The sequence below is a fragment of the Molossus molossus genome, unplaced genomic scaffold (genome assembly GCF_014108415.1).
Source record: "Molossus molossus isolate mMolMol1 unplaced genomic scaffold, mMolMol1.p scaffold_m16_p_20, whole genome shotgun sequence".
Taxonomy (NCBI): domain Eukaryota; kingdom Metazoa; phylum Chordata; class Mammalia; order Chiroptera; family Molossidae; genus Molossus; species Molossus molossus.
The window spans coordinates 26,707,728-26,727,688 of NW_023425356.1; the positions used below are offsets into that span (position 1 = coordinate 26,707,728).

The 19,961-nt window shown below is 41.2% G+C and overlaps 1 protein-coding gene across 3 annotated transcripts in view; it reads left to right on the forward strand.

Moving 5' to 3' along the window:
• Positions 1 to 19,961, forward strand: part of LOC118637362 (Golgi pH regulator) — a 94,439-nt gene that overhangs the window by 31,694 nt on the left and 42,784 nt on the right. For all 3 annotated transcript variants that reach the window (XM_036272761.1, XM_036272760.1, XM_036272762.1), the window contains exons 6-8: positions 7,274 to 7,394; positions 8,367 to 8,447; positions 14,123 to 14,232. In XM_036272761.1, coding sequence (XP_036128654.1) covers positions 7,274 to 7,394; positions 8,367 to 8,447; positions 14,123 to 14,232 — 312 coding nt within the window. The remainder of the gene's footprint in view (positions 1 to 7,273; positions 7,395 to 8,366; positions 8,448 to 14,122; positions 14,233 to 19,961) is intronic.

The window sequence follows — 19,961 nt, forward strand, 5'->3', positions numbered from 1 at the left end:
TGCGGGTGGCAGACACTCGATGTGTCCCTTTCACGCCAATGTTTCTCTCTCTCTTCCTCTCTGTCCCTCCCACTCTATCTGAACGAAAAATGGAAAAATGTCCTTGGGTGAGAATTTAAAAAATAAAAAAGAAAACGTATGACCATATTACAGTAAAGGGTAAGAGAGCTCCAGCTCTGGAGCTAGCCTGCTTGGGTTTGAATCCTGCTTAGAACAGCAGCTGATACATAACAGCCGTTTCATGAATGTTACCTATTATACAGCCATTACTATTATTAGTGAAAACAGATTCATTCAGTGTAGAAGTTGGGATGAAAGCTGAATTGCAGCCAGTTGAGAAATGAATGGAGGTAGAGGTGACAGGGAGTGTAAACTTCTTTCAAGAAGCTTGACTATTGCCCGGCTGGTGTGGCTCAGTGGGTTGATTGTGGTCCCATGAACTGAGAGGTCCTGTTCTGAATCCCAGTCTGGGCACATGCCCGGGTTGCAGGCTCCATCCCCAGTAGGGGGCGTGCAGGAGGCAGCAGATTGATGTCTTTCTCTCATATCGAATAATGCCAGTTTTACTTCCTCCTTTCAATTTTTTTTTTTAATACTCATCCTAGGACATTTTTTTATTTATCTTCAGATAGAGTGGGAGGAAGGGAAAAAGAGAAAGAGAGAGAGAGAGAAATATCGACATGAGAAGGACAAATAGACCTGTTGTCTCCAGCACATCCTGATCAGGGCTGGGGACAAACCACAACCAAGGTATGTGCCCTTGACCAGAATCAAACCTGCATGCAACCTTTGGTCTGAGAGCTGACAGTCTAACCACTGCGCCAAACCAGCCAATTTTGATGTCTTTTATTTTTCCTTCTTGTCTGTTTGCTGTGGCTAGGACTTCAGGACTATGTTGACTAAGAGTGGTGAAAGCAAACATCCCTATCTTGTTCCTTCCTGTTCTTAAGGGAAATGCATTTCGTTTTTGTCCATTGAGTATGATGTTGGCTTTAGGTTTGTCATGCATGGCCTCTTTTACCATTTTGCTGAGAGTTTTTATCAAAAATGGATGCTGAGTTTTGTTGAATGCTTTTTCTGCATCTATTGATATTATTTATATCATTCATTTTGTTAATGAGATGTATCACATTTATTGATTTGTGAATATTGTACCAGCCTTGCATTCCCAGAATAAATCCCACTTGGTAATAGTGTATGATCTTTTTAATGTATTGCTGGATCTGATTTGCTGATATTTTGTGGAGGATTTTAGCATCTATATTCATCAGGGATATTGGCCTGTAATTTTCTTTCTTTATACTGTCTTGAGCTGGTTTTTGAATTAGGTGGGCCTCATAAAAAGAGCTTGGAATTCTTCCTTCCTCTTGAATTTTTTGGAATAGTTTGAGAAGCACAGGTGTTACTTCCTTTTTGAATGTTTGGGAAACTCTCCTGTAAAGCCATCCAGAACAGGACTTTAGTTTGCTGCAGTTTTGTTTTATTTTTTTACTGTTTCAATTCCGTTAATTGTTATTGGTCTCTTCGGGTTTTCTGATTCTTCCCAATTGAGTTTGGAATATTGTATGTTTTTAGAACTTTGTCTATTTTTCTCAAGTATCCAACTTTTTAGTATATAGTTGTTCATAGTATTTTCTTACAATCTTTTGTATTTCTGTGGTGTCATTTGTTACTGCACCTCTTTCATTTCTGATTTTATTTATTTAGGTCCTCTCTCTTTGTTTCTTGAAGAGTCTGGTTAAAGGTTCATCAATCTTGTATATCTTTTCAAAGAACAAGCTCTTGGTTTCATTGATCTTTTGTACTGTTTTATAGTCTCTATGTCATTTATTTCCACTCTGACCTTTATTATTTCTTTCCTTCTACTTACTCGGGGTTTTTCTTGTTGTTTTCTTTCTTATTCTTAACTGTAGGGTTAGATAATTTATTAAAAATCTTTCTTGTTTCTTGAAGTAGGCCTGTAATGCTATGAACTTCCCTCTCAGGACTGCTTTCACTGTGTCCCATAGATTTGGAGTTGTTGTGTGTTCATTTTTGTTTGTTTCTGGGAAGTTTTTTATTTCTTCTTTGATTTCATTCATTGTTTAATAACATGCTATTTAGCCTCCATGTGTCTGAATGTTTTGAGTGTTTTTATTGTAGTTGATTTCTACTTTCATGCCATTGTGATCCCAGAAGATGCTTGATATGATTTCAATCTTTTTGAACTTGTAGAGACTTCTTTTGTGTCCTAACATGTTGTCTATCTTTGAGAAAGTCCCATGTGCACTTGAGAAGAATATATAATCTGCAGCTTAGAGGGTGAAATGTTCTGTAAATGTCAGTTAAATCCATCTGATCAAGTCTGTCATTTAAGGTTACTGTTTCCTTGTTGAACTTTTGTCTGGAAGATCTATCTAGTGATGTCACTGGGGTGTTAAAGTATCCTACTATAACTATATTGCTGTCTATCTCTCCCTTAAATCCTCCAACAGCCTTTTTATATATTTAGGTGCTCCTATATTGGATGCATATATGCTTACTAGGGTTAAATCCTCTTGTTGGATCGATCCCTTTAGTACTGTGCAGTGGCCTTCATTGTCTCTTGTTATGGTCTTTTCTTTGAAGTCTATTTTGTCAGATATAAGTATTGCTACCCCTGCTTTTATTTATATTTGCTTGGTAAGTTTTTTTCCATCCCTTCACTTTCATCCTATATGAGTCTTTTGTTCTGAGGTGGGTCTCTTGTAGACAGCATATATATGGGTCATGTTTTATTGTCCATTCAGCTACACTATGTCTTTTGATTGGATCATTTAATCCATTTACATTAAAGGTTATTATTGATAGGTACTTATTTATTGCCATTTATATTCTTTGTGTCCATGTTCCTCTCTGTGTGTATTTCTTCTTTGTACAGCAGTCTCGTTAACATTTTTTTTATAAAATATATTTATTCATTTATTTCTTTATTGCACAAAACCTGAATATCATATCGGTAGTGCTGTAAGCAAACATTTAACATTTCTTGCGTCGCAGGTTTGAACACAATAAACTCCTTTCACCTTTTTTTGTCTGGGAAGCTCTCTATTTCACCTTCAATTTTGAATAATAGCCTTGCTGGATAGAGTTGTCTTGGTTTCAGACCCTTGCTTTTTATTACTTTAAATACTTCTGGCCTGTAGTGTTTCTGTTGAGAAATCAACTGACAACCTTTTGGGAGCTCCCTTGTAGGTCATTGACTTTCTGTCTCTTGCTGCCCCTAAGATTCTCTCTTTGTCTTTAACATTTGCATTTCAATTATGATGTGTCTTGCAGTGGTCTCTTTGGGTTCATCTGGATTGGTATCCTCTGTGCTTCATGAATTTGTATGGTTTTTCTTTCACTAGCTTAAGGACGTTTTCTGTCATTATTTCTTCAAACAGGTTTTCTATCCCTTGCTCACTTTCTTCTCCTTCTGGTACCCCTGTGATGCATATGTTGTCCCAAAGCTTCCTTAAACTATCCTTATACTTTTTAAGTATTTTTTCGCCCTGGCCAGTTTGGCTCAGCAGTTAGAGCATCTGTCCGCAGACCAGAGAGTCCTGGGTTCGGTCCCCGCTAAGGGCACATAACTCGGTTGCAGTTTGTCCCCAGCCCAATCCGGGTTGTGTGGGTGGTGACCAGTTGATGTGTCTCGCTCATATTGATGATTCTCTCTTTCTCTTCCCCCCTCTCTCCCTCCTGCTCTATCTGAAGATAAATGCGGGTGATGATAAAATACATATATACATATGTATATATATATATACACACACATATATATATATATTTTTTTTACCTCATCTTCTAATTCACTTATTTGATCCTCTGCTTCATCAAACCTGCTTTTAAGTCCTTCCAGCATATTCTTGATGTCAGATGTCGTATTCTTCATTTCTGCCTGGTTCTTATTCATAAGTTTTTCATGCTAATATAGCTTCCACTAAGTTTCTTGTAGTTCCTGCTAAGTTTCTTGTAGTTCCTGTCTGGTGTGGCTCAGAGGATTGAGCATCATCCCATGGACTGAGAGGTCCTGGTTCGATTCCCAGTCAGGGCATATGCCCGGGTTGCGGGCTCAATCACTAGTAGGGGGCATGCAGGGAGCAGCCAGTCAGTGTTTCTATCTCTCTCCTTTTCTCTCTTAAAAAATCAATAAAAACCAATTTTAAAGCATTTCTTGAAGTTCTCACTAAGTTCCTTGAGCATCTTTACAACCATTACTCTGAACATTATGTCTGACAACTTGCTCACTGCCATCTCTTTTAGGTCTTTTTCTGGCTATTCCTCTTCTTTTTTTTTTTCTTCCACTTTGAGGGTTGTTTATTTCCCCTCATGTTAATTGTCTCTTTGTGTTTGTATCTATGCATTAGGTATACTTGCTACAACTCCTAGTCTTTGTGGGGTGGACTTTTGTAGTAAATGTTTCGTAGACTCAGTGGTGTGGTCTCCTTGTACTACAGAGCTGTATGCTCTAGTAGTTATTGGGGCTCTCCTGTAGATAGTGGGTCTTGATGGTTGTTTTCTCACTCTGGGAGGTCTCTCCTCTCAGCCTGGCTAACTGTACGGCTTAGCATGGCCATGTCATGTGCACTGTTGTACAGGTGCTGACAGCGCAAAACAAACCAACCAAACAAACAGGGACACACAAAATGTCCTGACAACAGCAGCAAAAACAACCACAAAGGAAATGAGAAGTAGGAAAGAGAACAAGAATAATGAAAAAAAAAAAGAGAGAGAAAAAGATAATATTACTAATAGTAAAATAAAAATAAAGAGAATACTGGATGAGAAAGGGGGCAGAAAAAAGACTCTGAAAGGAAAGGAAGAGCAAAATATAAGAGTAGGAAGTAGGAAAAGGAAAATGGTAAAAGAAAAAAAAAAGGCAAGACAGAATGAAAGAAAAAAGTTATACTAGGTAAAAAAAAGAGAGAGAAAGGTAAAGTGAATGAAAGAATGAAAAATAAAAAGGAATAAAAAGATAGTGTAAGAAAAGGAAGGCGACCAATAAGTGATATGAAAGAAACAAGAGAGAAAAAGGCAAAAATATTAACAATAATGATACCAAAGCAAAATAGAAGAAAATATTGAAAAAGAACAAAACAGTCCTGGCTGGTTTGGCTCAGCGGTTAGAGCGTCGGCCTGTGGTCCAGAGAAACCCAGGTTCGATTCCCGCTAAGGGCACATACCTCGATTGCAGTTTGTCCCTGGCCCTGGTTGGGTCGTGTAGGTGGCAGCCACTCGATGTGTCCCTTTCACATCGACGTTTTTCTCTCTCTCTCCCCCTCCCACTCTATCTGAACAAAATATTGAAAAATGTCCTCAGGTGAGGATTAAAAAAAAAAAGGAAACACACACACACAATCTAGCCAACCAAGTAAAGTTCATCTAGGCAGTTTATGTTGTCTGAGGCTCACTGTTTCATATGCTGATTTCTGTTCTCCCAGGAGGTACTTTTGTGTCAGCCAATGTCAGGAGCTGGGCATCCTGTTGTAGCTGTGGTCAGGCTGTGGCTCTCTGAGGACTGCCTCCACCTCCCAGCTACCCCGCCTTCCCCCCCTTAGGTTGCCTGGTCTTTCTCCAGTTTCTTCCTAAGAGAGTCTTTAGGGTGGAGCCAGGCTAGGGTAGCTAGTGTTAGTGGGCCTCTTGCTTAGAGACTAGGCTATCAGGCACTCAGTGAGGGGAAACGAATCTCTGCTCAAACCAAACTCCTCAGTCTCTACCTTATCCTCCAACTCTGGTTCCCCCTTAGGTGGCCTTGTGCAGGTTCAGGTTGGATACAACCTGCCGCCTTTTCTGCAGGAGACGTTTCAGCTGCCCTGGGCTTAGTGGGATTAATTAGAAGAGTCTCCAGATTAGAATGTTGCCTGCCCAGCCCACAGGAAGGGACTAAGCATTTCCTCCTCGTCCGGGACAATAGCCTCCGATGGCCTTAGTCATGGAATATACTGCTCTGGGCTGTTCTCCCAACCATCACTGAACTGTGCCCAGTAGGGATGTCTAGGGCTTCAGAGAGCTGATCCAAACCCTTTCCTATTAGGGGTGGTGTTCCCAGGCTGCAGGAGCGGTAGATATGCTCCACCCCTCCTTCCCAGGACTGGCTGGTTGAACTCACAGGGCACTCAGATCAGCCTCTCCACAATGCATTCACAGAGCCCAGCTCTTGCTCATCTGTCTCCCCAGTACAAAGCTTCCCTGGTATGCCATAGTGTGCTGCTCAAAAAAAGCCCTGCTCTGCAAGGACTTGGCACCTTTACCCATAGGTCCAAGCAGGAGTTACAAAAGTCAGCCCCACACTGGACTCTGATCTCTCTGCATGGCTGGTCTTAGTAAACTGTGGCTGAGACCCCAGTTCTGCTCATGCTCCCAACTTTCCTCAGTGCTAGTCAGAAATCTTCCATCTGCCCTGCTGCCAACTCCCCAGGATGGAGCAGTCCTTGTGACTCCTCAGGTGGGGGGAAGGGTTCCAACACCACACTCAAGGTGAGAGTACAACCCTCGGCCCTCCCCCCAACCCCACAGCACAGCCAATGCAGCAGTCAGAGCCCAGGGTGAACCTCTCCCACCGGCGCTGCCCACGGTAGGCACACTCTCTCACTGGAAAGGCCTGGACCCAGCCTCCCAGGCAGACAGAGTTCCCCTGGACCCCTCTGCCCAGTGCTGCACGGGCTCTCCTTCCAGTCTCTGCTGTTCAGGGTGTGGGATCCCTGCGTGGGATGGAGCCCATACTCCCAAGGGGAGGGAGCTTTGCAGCCAGTATCACTTGGGCCTCTGAGCTGAGCACCAGCTCCAGGGTCTCCCCCTTTCCACGAAGATGTCCTCTCTCTTACCAGGCTCCATGGTGTTTCTTCAGTGCTCCTTAGACGAAATGTGCCCAATCAGCTACACTTTGTTTGTTTTGTTCTGGCTGACCGAGCAGTATTTTAGCTGTAAGTCCAGTCCGTGGCTGGGAGGAAGGACGCTCCTGTTATACCACAGCCATTTTGCCCCTCGAATTGACCAGCACTGTTACTGGAAGCACTTTGCTTTGTTACAGTTCATACAACCTTAAGTAAACAGTCAGTAGTGTTACTTATAATTGGAAGCATCTGAGGTAGGAGGAAAATCAATAGACTTTTATATATGTTTTATAGATTACCTCCCTAGTAATAAAATCTGGCCTCTGTCAGTTAGTTGTATGCAGTGGTTGATATTTTCAGCGATGTTTCCATTTGCACTCCAGGTGAAAGCCACTTCATCTCTGTTAGCTGGCATTAATGTGCTCCGATGTTTTTAGGGATCTTGTCCATAGAGCAGCTCATCAGCCGCGTGGGTGTGATTGGTGTGACCCTCATGGCTCTTCTGTCTGGATTCGGTGCCGTCAACTGCCCGTACACTTACATGTCCTACTTCCTCAGGTAATGGAACTTTGTCTCTGTTCTTTGTTCCCTTCTTGAACATAAATGTCATATCATGCCACCATCATTAATACTTCAATATAAACCTGACCCTGCCTTTTTATCCTTTTCCTCTGTCCTTTAGGCATTGACCTAGGAATCTTTCTCAACAAGTCTTATTACTTATATTACTTGCCCTTATTTGTACTACGTTTATTTATTTTAATGACAATCTCAATTTGACCCTCTCCACCCTATTCTCACCATCCCTCTTTTTAAAGGCGAGTTTCTAGTGGACAGTAAGGTGGCGAATCCCGAGAAATGAGTTCCTCCCAGAAGTGGAGCAGTAGAAGACGATGCCAAGTTAACAGTGTGCTTACACATGCGTCATAGGTGTCACTGAATGAAAGCTCAGGGAGACTAAGAGAATGAGTTACCTTCCATTGCCCCATTGCCCCAGAAGTATTAACTATAAAAAATGATAACAAAAGTATTTTTGCTCATTTTAATTTTTCCTAGAAAAAGGTTCTTGAATTGCTTGGAAACAATGGAAGTATATGTGTTTTTCTAGCTGCCTTGTATTATACCCAAGGATCCACAAAGCCCAGCTCTCACTCGTCTGTCTCCCCAATATAAACCTTCCCCAGGGACACTGTGGGATGCCCCCCAAAAAACGTCCTGCTCTGTGAGGACCTGGCGCCCTTGCACCACAGGTCCAAGCAAGAGTTACAAAGTCAGCCTCGAGCAGGCTGGGGCTAAGAATCCTAGTTCTGTTCATGGGACAAACATCTTCTATCTGCCCTGCTGCCCACTCCCCAGGATGGAGCAGTCCTGGGGGAATGGTTCCAACCCAGCACTCAAGGTGGGAGTGCAGCCCTCAGCCCCGCCCCCCCCCCCCTTTTTGAGCCAAACACAGCATCGCAGCCTTTCCAGTAGTCATAAGCCAGGGAGAACCTCTCCCAAAACATTGCTAACAGTTTTTGCCTATTATAGGAACGTCACTGACATAGATATTCTCGCCCTGGAACGGCGACTACTCCAAACCATGGATATGATCATAAGCAAAAAGAAAAGGTAAGATATCAGCACATTAAAAAACTTGTACTATTAGAATTTCTCAACAAGAAAATTTAACTATGAATTAGTGCTAACAGGGAATTTCATTTACTGATTTTCATTATAAGTTAAGGTATCATCAGACTTAGTGTCTAGTCTTGTGTGAAAGAAAATTTTCAAATACAATTGTGTTTTCTGACTTTTGAGGAATTCTCTTGAGATAAATTGTTAGGATAAGTTATATTTGGCCCTGGCCAGTTTTTCTCAGTGGTTAGAGCGTCGGCCTGTGGACCAAAGAGTCCCAGGTTCAATTCCAGCCAAGGGCACGTGCCTTGGTTGCAGTTAGTCCCCAGCCCCAGTTGGGGTTGTGCAGGTGGCAGCCAATCGATGTCTCTCTCTTACATCGATGTTTCTCTCTTTCTCTCCCTCCCACTCTGTCTGAAGATAAATGTAAAAAATATCCTTGGATGAAGACTTTTAAAAAAGTTATATTTGAAGGTATTCTACATTGGATGTTTTAAAAGTCTATTATCCTGAATTTTTACACACTTTTCATGCTCGTCTTTAACCTTTTCAACTTCTTTTCTCTAACTACTTTAAAAAGTCATCAGGTTTTCAGCTGTTGTTTTGATTATTTTTAATGTGTGCTTGAAATGTATGTTTTCAAAGTGACATTTCTAGAAATTCATATCTCAGTAGGTAAAAACATAAAGCTTTAGACTCAGACTGTCTGAATGTGCACCTTTGCCCTACAACTCACAGTGACCTTAAACTAGTTACTTTATCTCCTTATGTCGTCGTTTCCTCATCTGTAAAATGGAAATAATAATAATGATCTGACATGTAAAGTTATTAGAACAATGAGTTATAACATAGCTAAGGAAAACTACTGAATTTATTTATCTCTGCGGAATAATCATTTGATTTTAATGCTTTACCTTCATTTATTCATTCATATATCTATTCACTTAGTAGTTATAGAAAGCCTAGTTTATTGCAGGCACTGTATTAAATGCTGAATAGTACATAGAAATGCAAAGATGGACAGGATAATTAATTTCTACCTTCATGAAGCTTATTAGTCTATTATCTTTATTAAAGTTATTATTACCCATATAAAAATGGTGACACGGAGACATTAAATTGCATGAGTGTTTTTCATTTTATGTTTCTTTCTTCAACACTTTTTTATAGTGAGACCCATGGTCAAGTCAAAGAAGCCTTAATGTAAGAGAGAACAACAGACATTAGAATGACAAAGAGGCCCAGATTCACCAACTAATTATTTGTCTCCATTTCCATATACCTTTACTAGGATATTGAAAGTAGATACACATATGTATTATTTATTTACTTAAATACTTTGTTTATATTTATTCTATACAGTTTATTTTACATGAATGAGCATGAATGAAGATTTTAAAAACATAACAATGAAAGCAACAGTATTCGATATTAGAAGACACTTAATATAAGAACAATATTATTTTGATTCCTAAGAACATTCTCCCTTTTAGTGTATTTCTTATATTTATACCAGATGAATATAAAGTCACTACCATGTCAAGTTTGAATGTGCACTTTTAAACCACCTTATCACTAGTCATAGTTAGTAATTGGCTCTGCTGTTCCCCTACAGACCCTGCCTAATCAGGATCTGGGATGGTTTGTGGTCCTGCAATAGGTCTTATTAATTTGAGTATTTCTCAGAGGAATCAGCCTTCCAACTTGACCTAGTTACCACAGTTCTCTACCCAGTAGAGCCAGCAGGGCAGACAGATGGCTACCATAACACTGGGGCCCTTGGAATTCATACAACTCCCTTGCTGTTTACCAGAACAGAGAAAAACTGTTTTCACAAACACAGACTGTCTTGCAGTTTAACAGCAGAGGGCATAGTGAGATGACATACACAAAAAATAGTGTCTTTTATAAACAAAAAAAGTTAATAGTTGAAAATGGGGACAGGAAAAAGGAACACTGTCTTCTCACTTGGAACACTGACTAGACGATGAGGTTTATAGTATTTGGGAAATGTTCATCAAAAACTTAGTTCAGATAGTAGGGACATGCTGGTTCAGTGATCAAAGCCTTTCAGGTCTTTTCAGGTTGAGAGAATCAGTGATTTATTTTGTTTTGTTCTTCTGTTAACTTAGATATTAAAGCCTTTGTGTTGGTAATCTATGATATAGCTGAAATATAGTCTCTGTTCACAAACAGTAGTAGTACAATTTTGAATTATGGTTTTTTGGAAGATAGAGAATATAGCTGTGCAACTACACCATGGTATAATGAAAAGACCTTGAACTAAACAGTCACATTACAATAAACCTGTTAAGTGATCTTGAGCAAATACTCATTTATAGAATGACAGGGTTGACTGAAGGGTCTATAGGATCCCTTTCAACCCACAAATTCTGAATGTATAAGTTTTCACATAGATTGTGACATACCAAAAAAACCAAAACAAAGTACTAGAGTCTATAACATGTAAAAGTTAAGTGCAAGCTATTATTATGAAGGAAAAAAAAAATCTTAACCTCTATCCTTGAGTTAGGACTTTTTTAGTCTCTCTTTTGAAAATTTGTAGAGATAGGGAAAATATATATTCACTGGTGGAGTTTCAACACCAGCCACAGCTGCTATCAAACCATAGTAGAGGAAATTTCCAGGAATGGCACCAAATAAAGATTTCAAGCAATTTTTTAATAGAAAATCATAAAACCTGGACAAATTATTTAAAACAGGTATTTGAAAGCACTGGAAAATAAACAGAGACAAGTCAAACTGTGAGAAGAGCGTCAGGTAACTAACTGCATGTTTGTGGCATTTCGCCCAGTTGTGCTCTTCAACCAGCACCCACCCCCACCCACCACCCCCATATCCACCCAAGTATACCGATTGATAGCGTTCAAATCAGCAAATAACTGGAAATCTAGAGGGAAATTTTTGGAAGCAAGAGAAATGCAGAAGGATAAGATATAGATTGTAAGTATAAACTCTGCCCAAATCTCTGCCTCGTTATTAAGCAATACATATGCAAAGGAAACACCAGGCAGCCTAAGAAACACAGGCAGAAAACTAGAAGGGGGTTTGCCCTTGAGACCATCCATAAAGACCGCATGCTGTATGGTTCTACTTATATAACATCTTTGACATGACAAAATGGAAATGGAAAGCAGATTTGTGGTTGCCAGGGTTTAGAGAGGGGTTGGCGATGGCAGGAGGGAAGTGGGCTCTACAGGGCAACATGAGGGATCCTGTCGTGACAGAAATGTTCCTGCCTTGCCCTGGTTGTGTATTGTACCAAAAATCTGCAAGATGTTTCCAATGGGAAAAGCTGAGGAAAGCGTGGACTCTCTACGTATTATTTTACAACCACATGTAAACCTATAATTATCTCAAAATAAAACATTTAATTAAAAGAGAAAAGTATGCCTGGCAGTGTGGCTCAGTTGGTTGAACATCACATGGATATTCTCCCCCCTCTGTTTCTCTCCCTCTTCCTCTCCCTCTCCCCCTTCCACTCTCTCTAAAATCAATAAACATATCCTTGGGTGAGGATTCAAAAATAATAATAGTAATAAATTTTAAAAATAAAAGTAATTGCTGACTTCCCACCAGAAATGATGGAGACCAGAAAACAGTATGGTAGCATATTTAAACCATAGTAAACATTTTTCAGCCTCTTCACTTGAAATCAATCACCAAATCTCAGCCAAGTGCATATGTTTTTCCAGATTGTAGGTTTTCAAAAGGCATTCAGCTAATAATAGATATATTCTTGTTCTGAACCTACCCCTGTTTATAAAGAAATAATAGTGATGATTATCAAGATAAAAGTCAACTGCTTATATGGTACTTCATATTGGTTTTTTTATTCCTTTTTACCACATCTCAGGAAATTTGTCATTGCTTTTTCTTTTTTCTTTTATTTTTATATCATCTGAGAATATTTTCCAATTGATGTTTTAGATAGAGTTGAAGGGAGGGAGGGAAACAGAGAGAGAGAAATATCAATGTGAGAGAGACCCAGGGATTGGCTGCCTCCCCCGCATGACCCTGACCGGGGCCAGGGATCAAACCTGCCCTTGACCGGGAATCGAACCCTCAACCCTTCAATCAGCAGGCCAGCACACTTAACTGCTGAGCCAAACAGGCCAGGGCACTTTTTTTTTTTTAATATACTAATGTTTATTTTTTACATGCAACTTATTTGATACAAGGAAAAATAGTTTAGAGGCAAAAATGATAAAAGTGAAAGAGAATTGTTTGAAACAAGGCCATGCTTGTCTGTGCAGCCAACTCTCACTTCTAGGGACTATCCCTCCGCCTGTAATGGGGCCACAGTTCAGGGTCAGTCACCTGTACGTAGACACTGAAACGAAGGAAAACAGAAATGGGCCCTGTCTCCCTCTCTGCCCACTGCCTCTCCTTTAATCCAGCACGATAAGCTGAATGAACTTTTAAATGAGTGGGACAGAATGTCTTTCTTATGTGTATACTTGCTCCAGCTTTCCCAACTAGGAAAATAGGAAAACAAGGGGCTATGACTGTGGTCAAGTCAAAACCTCCCTAGGTCTGAGCCTCTTCTTGGTTATTAATTACATCTTCCATCGGTTCTGAGTTACAGTGAAGGTGTGTATAATTAAAGGAAAAGGCAGAACGAGCCTAATTGGAGCTATATTCCATTCACTCAGTATCCAGGCAAAGGTCATTTTTGAGGAGGAAATAGTTGAGTCAACGTGACCAGCACACAATAATATTCTTTATTGTTAATACCATTTTAGCCAATAGCTTAAAAAATTTAGCCCACAGAAATACCATTTGGTATTTGGTCCCATTGGTACCATTTGCTCAAATACCAATGCTGCGTCTTCCTCCTCCGCACTTCTGTCTCTTGCGACCCAAAAATGTCCACCTGAGTTAGTTTTTTCTTTAGTCTTACTACTCTATACAGACTCATGCTGGTTTATTTTAAGCCTGTAGGCTTTGAGCCATTATACCCTTCAAGTAGCCATGTGTGTACAAGTGATCTTAGTTTTCCTCACAAAGACTCTGTTGTTAATACCTGTGTGGTTGTGGTAGGCTACAGCATGCCAGCAGCTACCACTGAGGCACGGGTTCTCCACAGACGGCGAGGCCAGGAGGAAGGCACAGTAGTTTCCTGTTCACTTACTCAGTAGTGGGAGGAGACAAGTCAGAGGGAGAATGGTCATGCTTTAGACGAGTCCAGGTTTGTGTGATTTTGATGGGTTTTTTTTCTTTGTGTCTGCTTTTGGAAAGAAACACTTATTGAGTTTCTACCCTGTACCTGGTCCTTTATCTGGTTGTGTTAGCTATTATTTTACTTTGTCCTTAAATGATAACAGTAATAATTATTACAGCTACCCAAAGATGAGGAAGTTTAACTGTAAGGCCTCGCACTTTCCGAACGGCAGAGCCAATCCTCAGATTTATTACCTACTCCAAATTCTGTGATGGTCACCTAGGCCACACTGCTTTGGGGAGCGTGCAGTTTCCCTCAACTGTAAGTCGTAGAAAAGTGGGACTCCCGAATTTGCATCCTTCCCTGAACACCAGCAGGTTAAAGGGGCTGGAAGGGGGATGAGAATGCACTATGAGGGTTTTTGCTCTCTTGCAGAAGTCTTTTGTTGCTGATGATTGGACTGTCTGTATGTTTCTCATTTCAGGATGGCAATGACACGGAGAACTATGTTCCAGAAGGGGGAGGTGCACAACAAGCCATCAGGATTCTGGGGAATGATAAAGAGTGTTACCACCTCGGCACCAGGAACTGAAAGTATCCTTTATCCCTCTGCTTGATTCCTTTTTTTATTTTTATTTTTCAATTACATTTGACATTCAATATTATATTAGTTTCTGGTATGCAGCATAGTGATTAGACATTTGTATAACTTACAAAGTGATCCTCCTGATACGTCTAGTCCATTATCACCGTACATTCTTTTTCTCAACTCTGGACCAAGGGCAAGAGAAGAAAAGTAGTATCGGGTAGTCTCTTCTAAGGTAGCTGACTGCATCCCAGAGTCTGGCCGGCAGGGCTAGGCCTAGGAAATACAGTGTGAACAGAGTCTTTTTTCCAACCCCAATAGATGATCATAAAGTTATAAAACCATTGTCTTTGAGCTGAAGGGCTTCTAATAAGTGAGTCTTTCCATTTTACAGATGAGAAAATAGACCCAGAGGAAGTTAAATCACACAGTTGTTTGTGGCAAAGACAGAACCAGAACTGTGGTCTCCCTTCCTCAGTTCTTTCCACTACACTACTACATTTCCCAGCTCTGAAAAACAACTACAAAACACCATGGCCCCAAAATGGATGGTTTGTATGTAAGACAATAAGGGCCTGTTTCTATCGCAGTCAGTTTTCCTAAACAAATTTTAAGCAGCTCTGTATCTCCAGTGACTTTTTAGTTTAGAAATCAAGGAGATTGGGTTAATGGATTTTTCTTGGCCCAGCTGTTTGCAGTGTTAAACTAATTCCCAAATTGAGTAACCAAATCTCTTTGAGTAACTATCAGGTCAAAACTTTGGGGGCCCAGGGGTGAGATAGCATAATCCTGAGGAAGTACAAGTTCCCTTTTGCTTCAATTGGAGGAAAAGGATGTAATCTGTTCTTGTTATAAATTATGACATATCTTTCTGGAGTCAAATGCAGGTAACAATTAGACTAAAGAAAGGTAGGATACCCGGGGGGGGGGGGGGGAACTGCTTTAAATTCATTTAATCAAGAAACAATTTTTTCACATATTCTAAAATGATGAACAGAAGAATATAGCTGCACTCCTCAAGGAGGTTACTGTCTAATCATGAGAGGGGCAGACATTAATCAGTTAAACTCTCTGTTTCTTGGCTGGATCGTGCCAATAGCAGCCACTACTGAGGAAGATACTGAAGGGCTAATTGGTGTAATAGTGGGAAAATCCCAGAGGCGGGAGGATTTAGGTTAAAGTCAATGCTTCTGCTTTAAAAGGGGCTGTCCTGTCTACTATTTTTATTACTTAAAAATCTATAAAAGCAAAAGTTTAGGTTGAAGCTATCTTAGTGACAGTAAGTTAAGTCAACCAAAGTATCAGGATTCTTTAACTTCTCTGAGCCCATTTTCCTAACTGGAGAGAATAATAGCACAACCTCACTGATCTTGAAAGTGGCACAGTGTAATGGAAAGAACAGGCCTTGGAGGGAGACAGACCTGACTTTGTATTCACACCTATTAGCTGTGTGGCTTTTGACAAGTTATTTGACTCTCTGAGCTTTACTTTCCTCATCTGAAAAATGGATAATAACACCTATCTCGCGGTATTGTTGTGAGAATAATAGAAGATAATGTCTGTAAAGAACTAAAGAAGGTAAAGTCTATAAATATTAGACTGTATTAGAACTTAGTAAATATTAATTCCTTTGTCTAATATTGTATTTGTTCAGATAATTTAGGAGAAACTATGCTATATTATAGGTGTTTGTCTTACTATGTAACCATTTGAGATTTCCAAGATTACATTTGACTTAGTCAAACTAGATAAAGCCAAAAATAAACAAAACCATCTGTCTGAGTTACTTGAGCTAACAAGAAAAGGAGTGGTAGGCGTGAGAGAGTCAGTCTGTCTGTCTGTGTGTAGGGAATCCAGTGGGTGTTTCCAGACTTAGTGGTGGAGGAGCCGCTGGGGCCCGGTGCTTCTCACTATGGGAGTTTGGAGCGCATGCCATTTTGGGGGATTTACAAAATCCTCCGCAGGAAGAAGCCGTGAGGAGCAGCTGCAACTCAGTGCCCAGCCTTGCCGCCACCACCCTCCGCACTGGACCAGGCTGCTTGCAGGCCTGCCCACAGAAGTGGGGGTCCAGAAACCGTGGTATTTGCCAGGAAAAGGGTTGTCGCTTCCCTGGCCTCAAGCACCAAATGAACCACAAACTGGACAGAGACTGAGAAAGCTGGGTCTCAGACTGGGAGGGCCAGGCGCAGAGAGAAGCAGCCAGGACAGCGCTGGTTGCGGCTGCTGCGGCTGCTGTGGATGCTGCGGCAGGAGTGCAGCGCCTCACCAGAAGGAGCAGCGTGAGTGAGCCACCATTGCCCTGCCTGGGAAGTTTGCCCTGATCTGTGCCTTTGTGGGGGTCACACAAGGAACTCGAGGCCAGAGGAGGAGTCTGATGGGCACACCCAGCAGTGAATCTAAGGAATCCTTTAATTTCTGGAGGAACTCTGGGCAGAAAGCATCAGGGCAGGGTGCTGGACAGTGGGGCCCAGGAAAGAGGATCAATCCTGCCCGCCTGGAGTGCAGAGGAGGTGCCCCTGTCCCCACCTGCAGAGCTGTTGGTTCTGCCCCACCCTGCAATGACCTGAGGCAAGGGGGAAGGACTCTGGGCTGGAAATCTGAGCCACTGCAGCTAGGTCCGGCAGCCTAGTGGACTCATATGCTTGACCTGGTCAGAGCCTGGGCAGGGGCCCTGCTCACCATGAGCCCACCACCCCGAAAGATTGGAGTGCCAAGCAGAGCTGATTATTTTTCTGATTGCCTCCTGCTTGAGGTGGTGGCAAAGGGGTCCAGCAAGCCAGGCAGAGCTGAGGCATTGGAAGGAGAGGAAATGCGGGGCCCACCTCCTACAAGCTACTGGCACCACCCCCAACAGAGCCTCTTCAAACCATTCTGGCCAGGATTCAGATACCCACCCCCCACACACACACCCACGCATGCACGCACGCACGCACAAAGCCCAGTTTATGGGATAAGGGACAGCAGCTCAGAACAGGGACATACAAGGTGCAAGACCCAAGGCAGACCCAGCTTCTGGGATAGGAAGGCCCCAACAGCCATACTACTTGAGGTTCCATCCTGCTGTGCTTCATTCAGGCCACCACCCCACCCCCACCCCCCAGCCAGGCAGAGGCAGCAACTCACATTGGGTTGCAGCAGAGACCCTCCCAGGAGACCCATCCAGGGAATTCCACAATTAGCAGATCCAAAAGTTATTTTTTCTTCTCTTTATTCTTTCATGTCTCTTATTTATCTCTTTCCTTTTTCTTTTTTAATCCTCACCCAAAGATATTTTTTTATTTATCTTCAGATAGAATAGAAGGAAGGGAGTGGAGAGAGGGAGAAAAACATCCATGTAAGAGGGACACATCAACTGGTTGCCTCCTGCACCACCCCAACCAGGACCCGAGATGAACCACAACCAAGATGCGTGCCCTTGACTGGAATCAAACCCGTGATTCTTTGGTCCACAGACCAGTGCTCTAACCACTGAGCTAGACCAGCCAGGGCTCCTTTTTTTGTTTTTAATATTTCTTTGTTAATCATCATGTGAGGATATTTTTCATTAATTTTTAGATAGAGTGGAAGGGAGGAGTGGGGGAAAGAGAAAGAGAAACATTGATGTGAGAGAGACACATCAGTTGGTTGCCTCCCACACAACCCTGACTGGGGCTGGGGAGCAAACCCACAGACTCTTTGGTCTGCAGGCTGACACTCTAACTGCTGAGCCAAACTGGCCAGGACTTATCTCTTTCCTTCTATTCTTTTTCTCTCTCTTTCTTTTTTTAAAATTTTCATTTTTAATTTTTTTCATCTTATTTTATTTTTTCCTCTTTTCTCCTCTTTTCTCATTTTTATTTTCCTTTTCTATATTTTAATTTATTCATTATTATTACTTTTTAATTTTTTTTTCTTTTCTTCTTATTCTAGATCTTTTCCTTTCATATTCTTTGTTTTGGTTCTTCTAATTCTTTTGCTCTAAAGTCTCTTAGTATCATTTTATTTTTTAGTCATTCTTGTTTTGTGTGTTACTTTCTGTTTGGCCTTCTTTTGCCCGGTTTTGATCTGTCAACACTTGTATAACAGTTGGCATGACATGGTTGGGGTTCAGCCTCACAGTCAGCAAGCCTGAGTGCTCAATCCACCCAAGAATAGACTAAAGCAATCAAGACCAAAATACAACAAGAAAGCCCACATAACACAAGCAAGGGATATTCCTAGAAACCCAGCTCAGAAGATCAAGGAGACTACACCACTGGGTCCCACAAGAAGGCCATGTCACCAAGACTGGGACACTTAGCAGTCTTATCTAATGCAAAGAAACAGAAAAAAATGGGAAGACAAAGTAGCCCCAAATGAAAGATCAAGAGGAATCTCCAGAAAAGAGAGCTAAATGAAATGGAGGCAAACAATTTATCAGAAACAGAGTATAAAGTAATGGTTTTTAGAGTGCTCAACAACATGAAAAAGGACATAGAAACCACAAAAGACAACCAGTCAGATATTAAGAATGACATAGCTAAAATAAAGAATACACTAGAAGCCCTGGCTGGTGTAGCTCAGTTAGTTGGATATCCTCCCATGCACCAAAAGGTTGCTGGTTTGATTCTCAGTCAGGGCACATGCTGGGTTTCAGGATCAATCCCAGTAGAAGGCATTCCAGGAGGGAGCCTATCAATGTCCTACTGTCACATTGATGTTTCTCTTTCTCTCTTTCCATTTTCTCTCTTTAAAAATCAATAAAAGTATTCTTTTAAGAAAAGAATACACTGGAAATAATTAACAGTAGGTTAGAAGAAACAAAATTGAATTAGTGAATTAGAAGACAAGGTAGAAAAAAATTATTCAATCAGAGCAGCAAAAAGAAAATACTTAAAAAGCATGAGGACACTTTCAGGGAACTTTGGAACAATATGAAACCAAACAACATCTATATCATAAGGGTGCCAGAAGGAGAAGAAGGTGAGCAAGGCATAGAAAACCTGTTTGGCCCTGGCCGGTTTGGCTCTGTGGACCAGAGAGTCCCGGGTTCGGTTCCCGCTCGGGGCACGTACCAAAAAAAAAAAACCAACATAAAAAAGAAAACCTGTTTGAAGAAATAATGACACAAAAAAAATCCGTTACCTGATGAAGCGAAAAGTCACACAAGTTCAGGAAGCACTAAGAGTCCCAATCAAGATGAACCCAAAGAGACCCACACCAAGACACATCATAATTAAAATGACAAACATTAAAGACAAAAAGAGAATTTTAAGGGCAGCAAGAGAGACACTCAGTTACCTACAAGGCAACTCCCATAAGGCTGTCAGCTGATTTCTCAACAGAAATACTACAGACCAGAGGGAATGGCATGAAGTATTCAAAGCAAGGATCTGAAACCATGACTACTCTATCCAACAAGGCTATCATTAAAAATTGAAGGTGAAGTTAAAGAGCTTCCCAGACAGAAAAGGGCTGAAGGAGTTGATTACCACCAAACCAGCATTGCAAGAAATGTTAAGGGGACTGTTGTAAGGAGAAGAAGAAATACAGAAAGAGAGAAACATAGGCATAGAGAATTGAAATGACAATACGTGAGTACTTATCAATTATAACCTTAAATGTAAATTAATTAAATGTTCCAATCAAAAGACATAGGGCAGCTAAATGGATAAGAAAACATGACCCATATATATACTGTCTGTAAGAGACCCACCCCAGAACAAAAGACTCACACAGGATGAAAGTGAAGGGTGGAAAAAAATTTCCCAGGCAAATG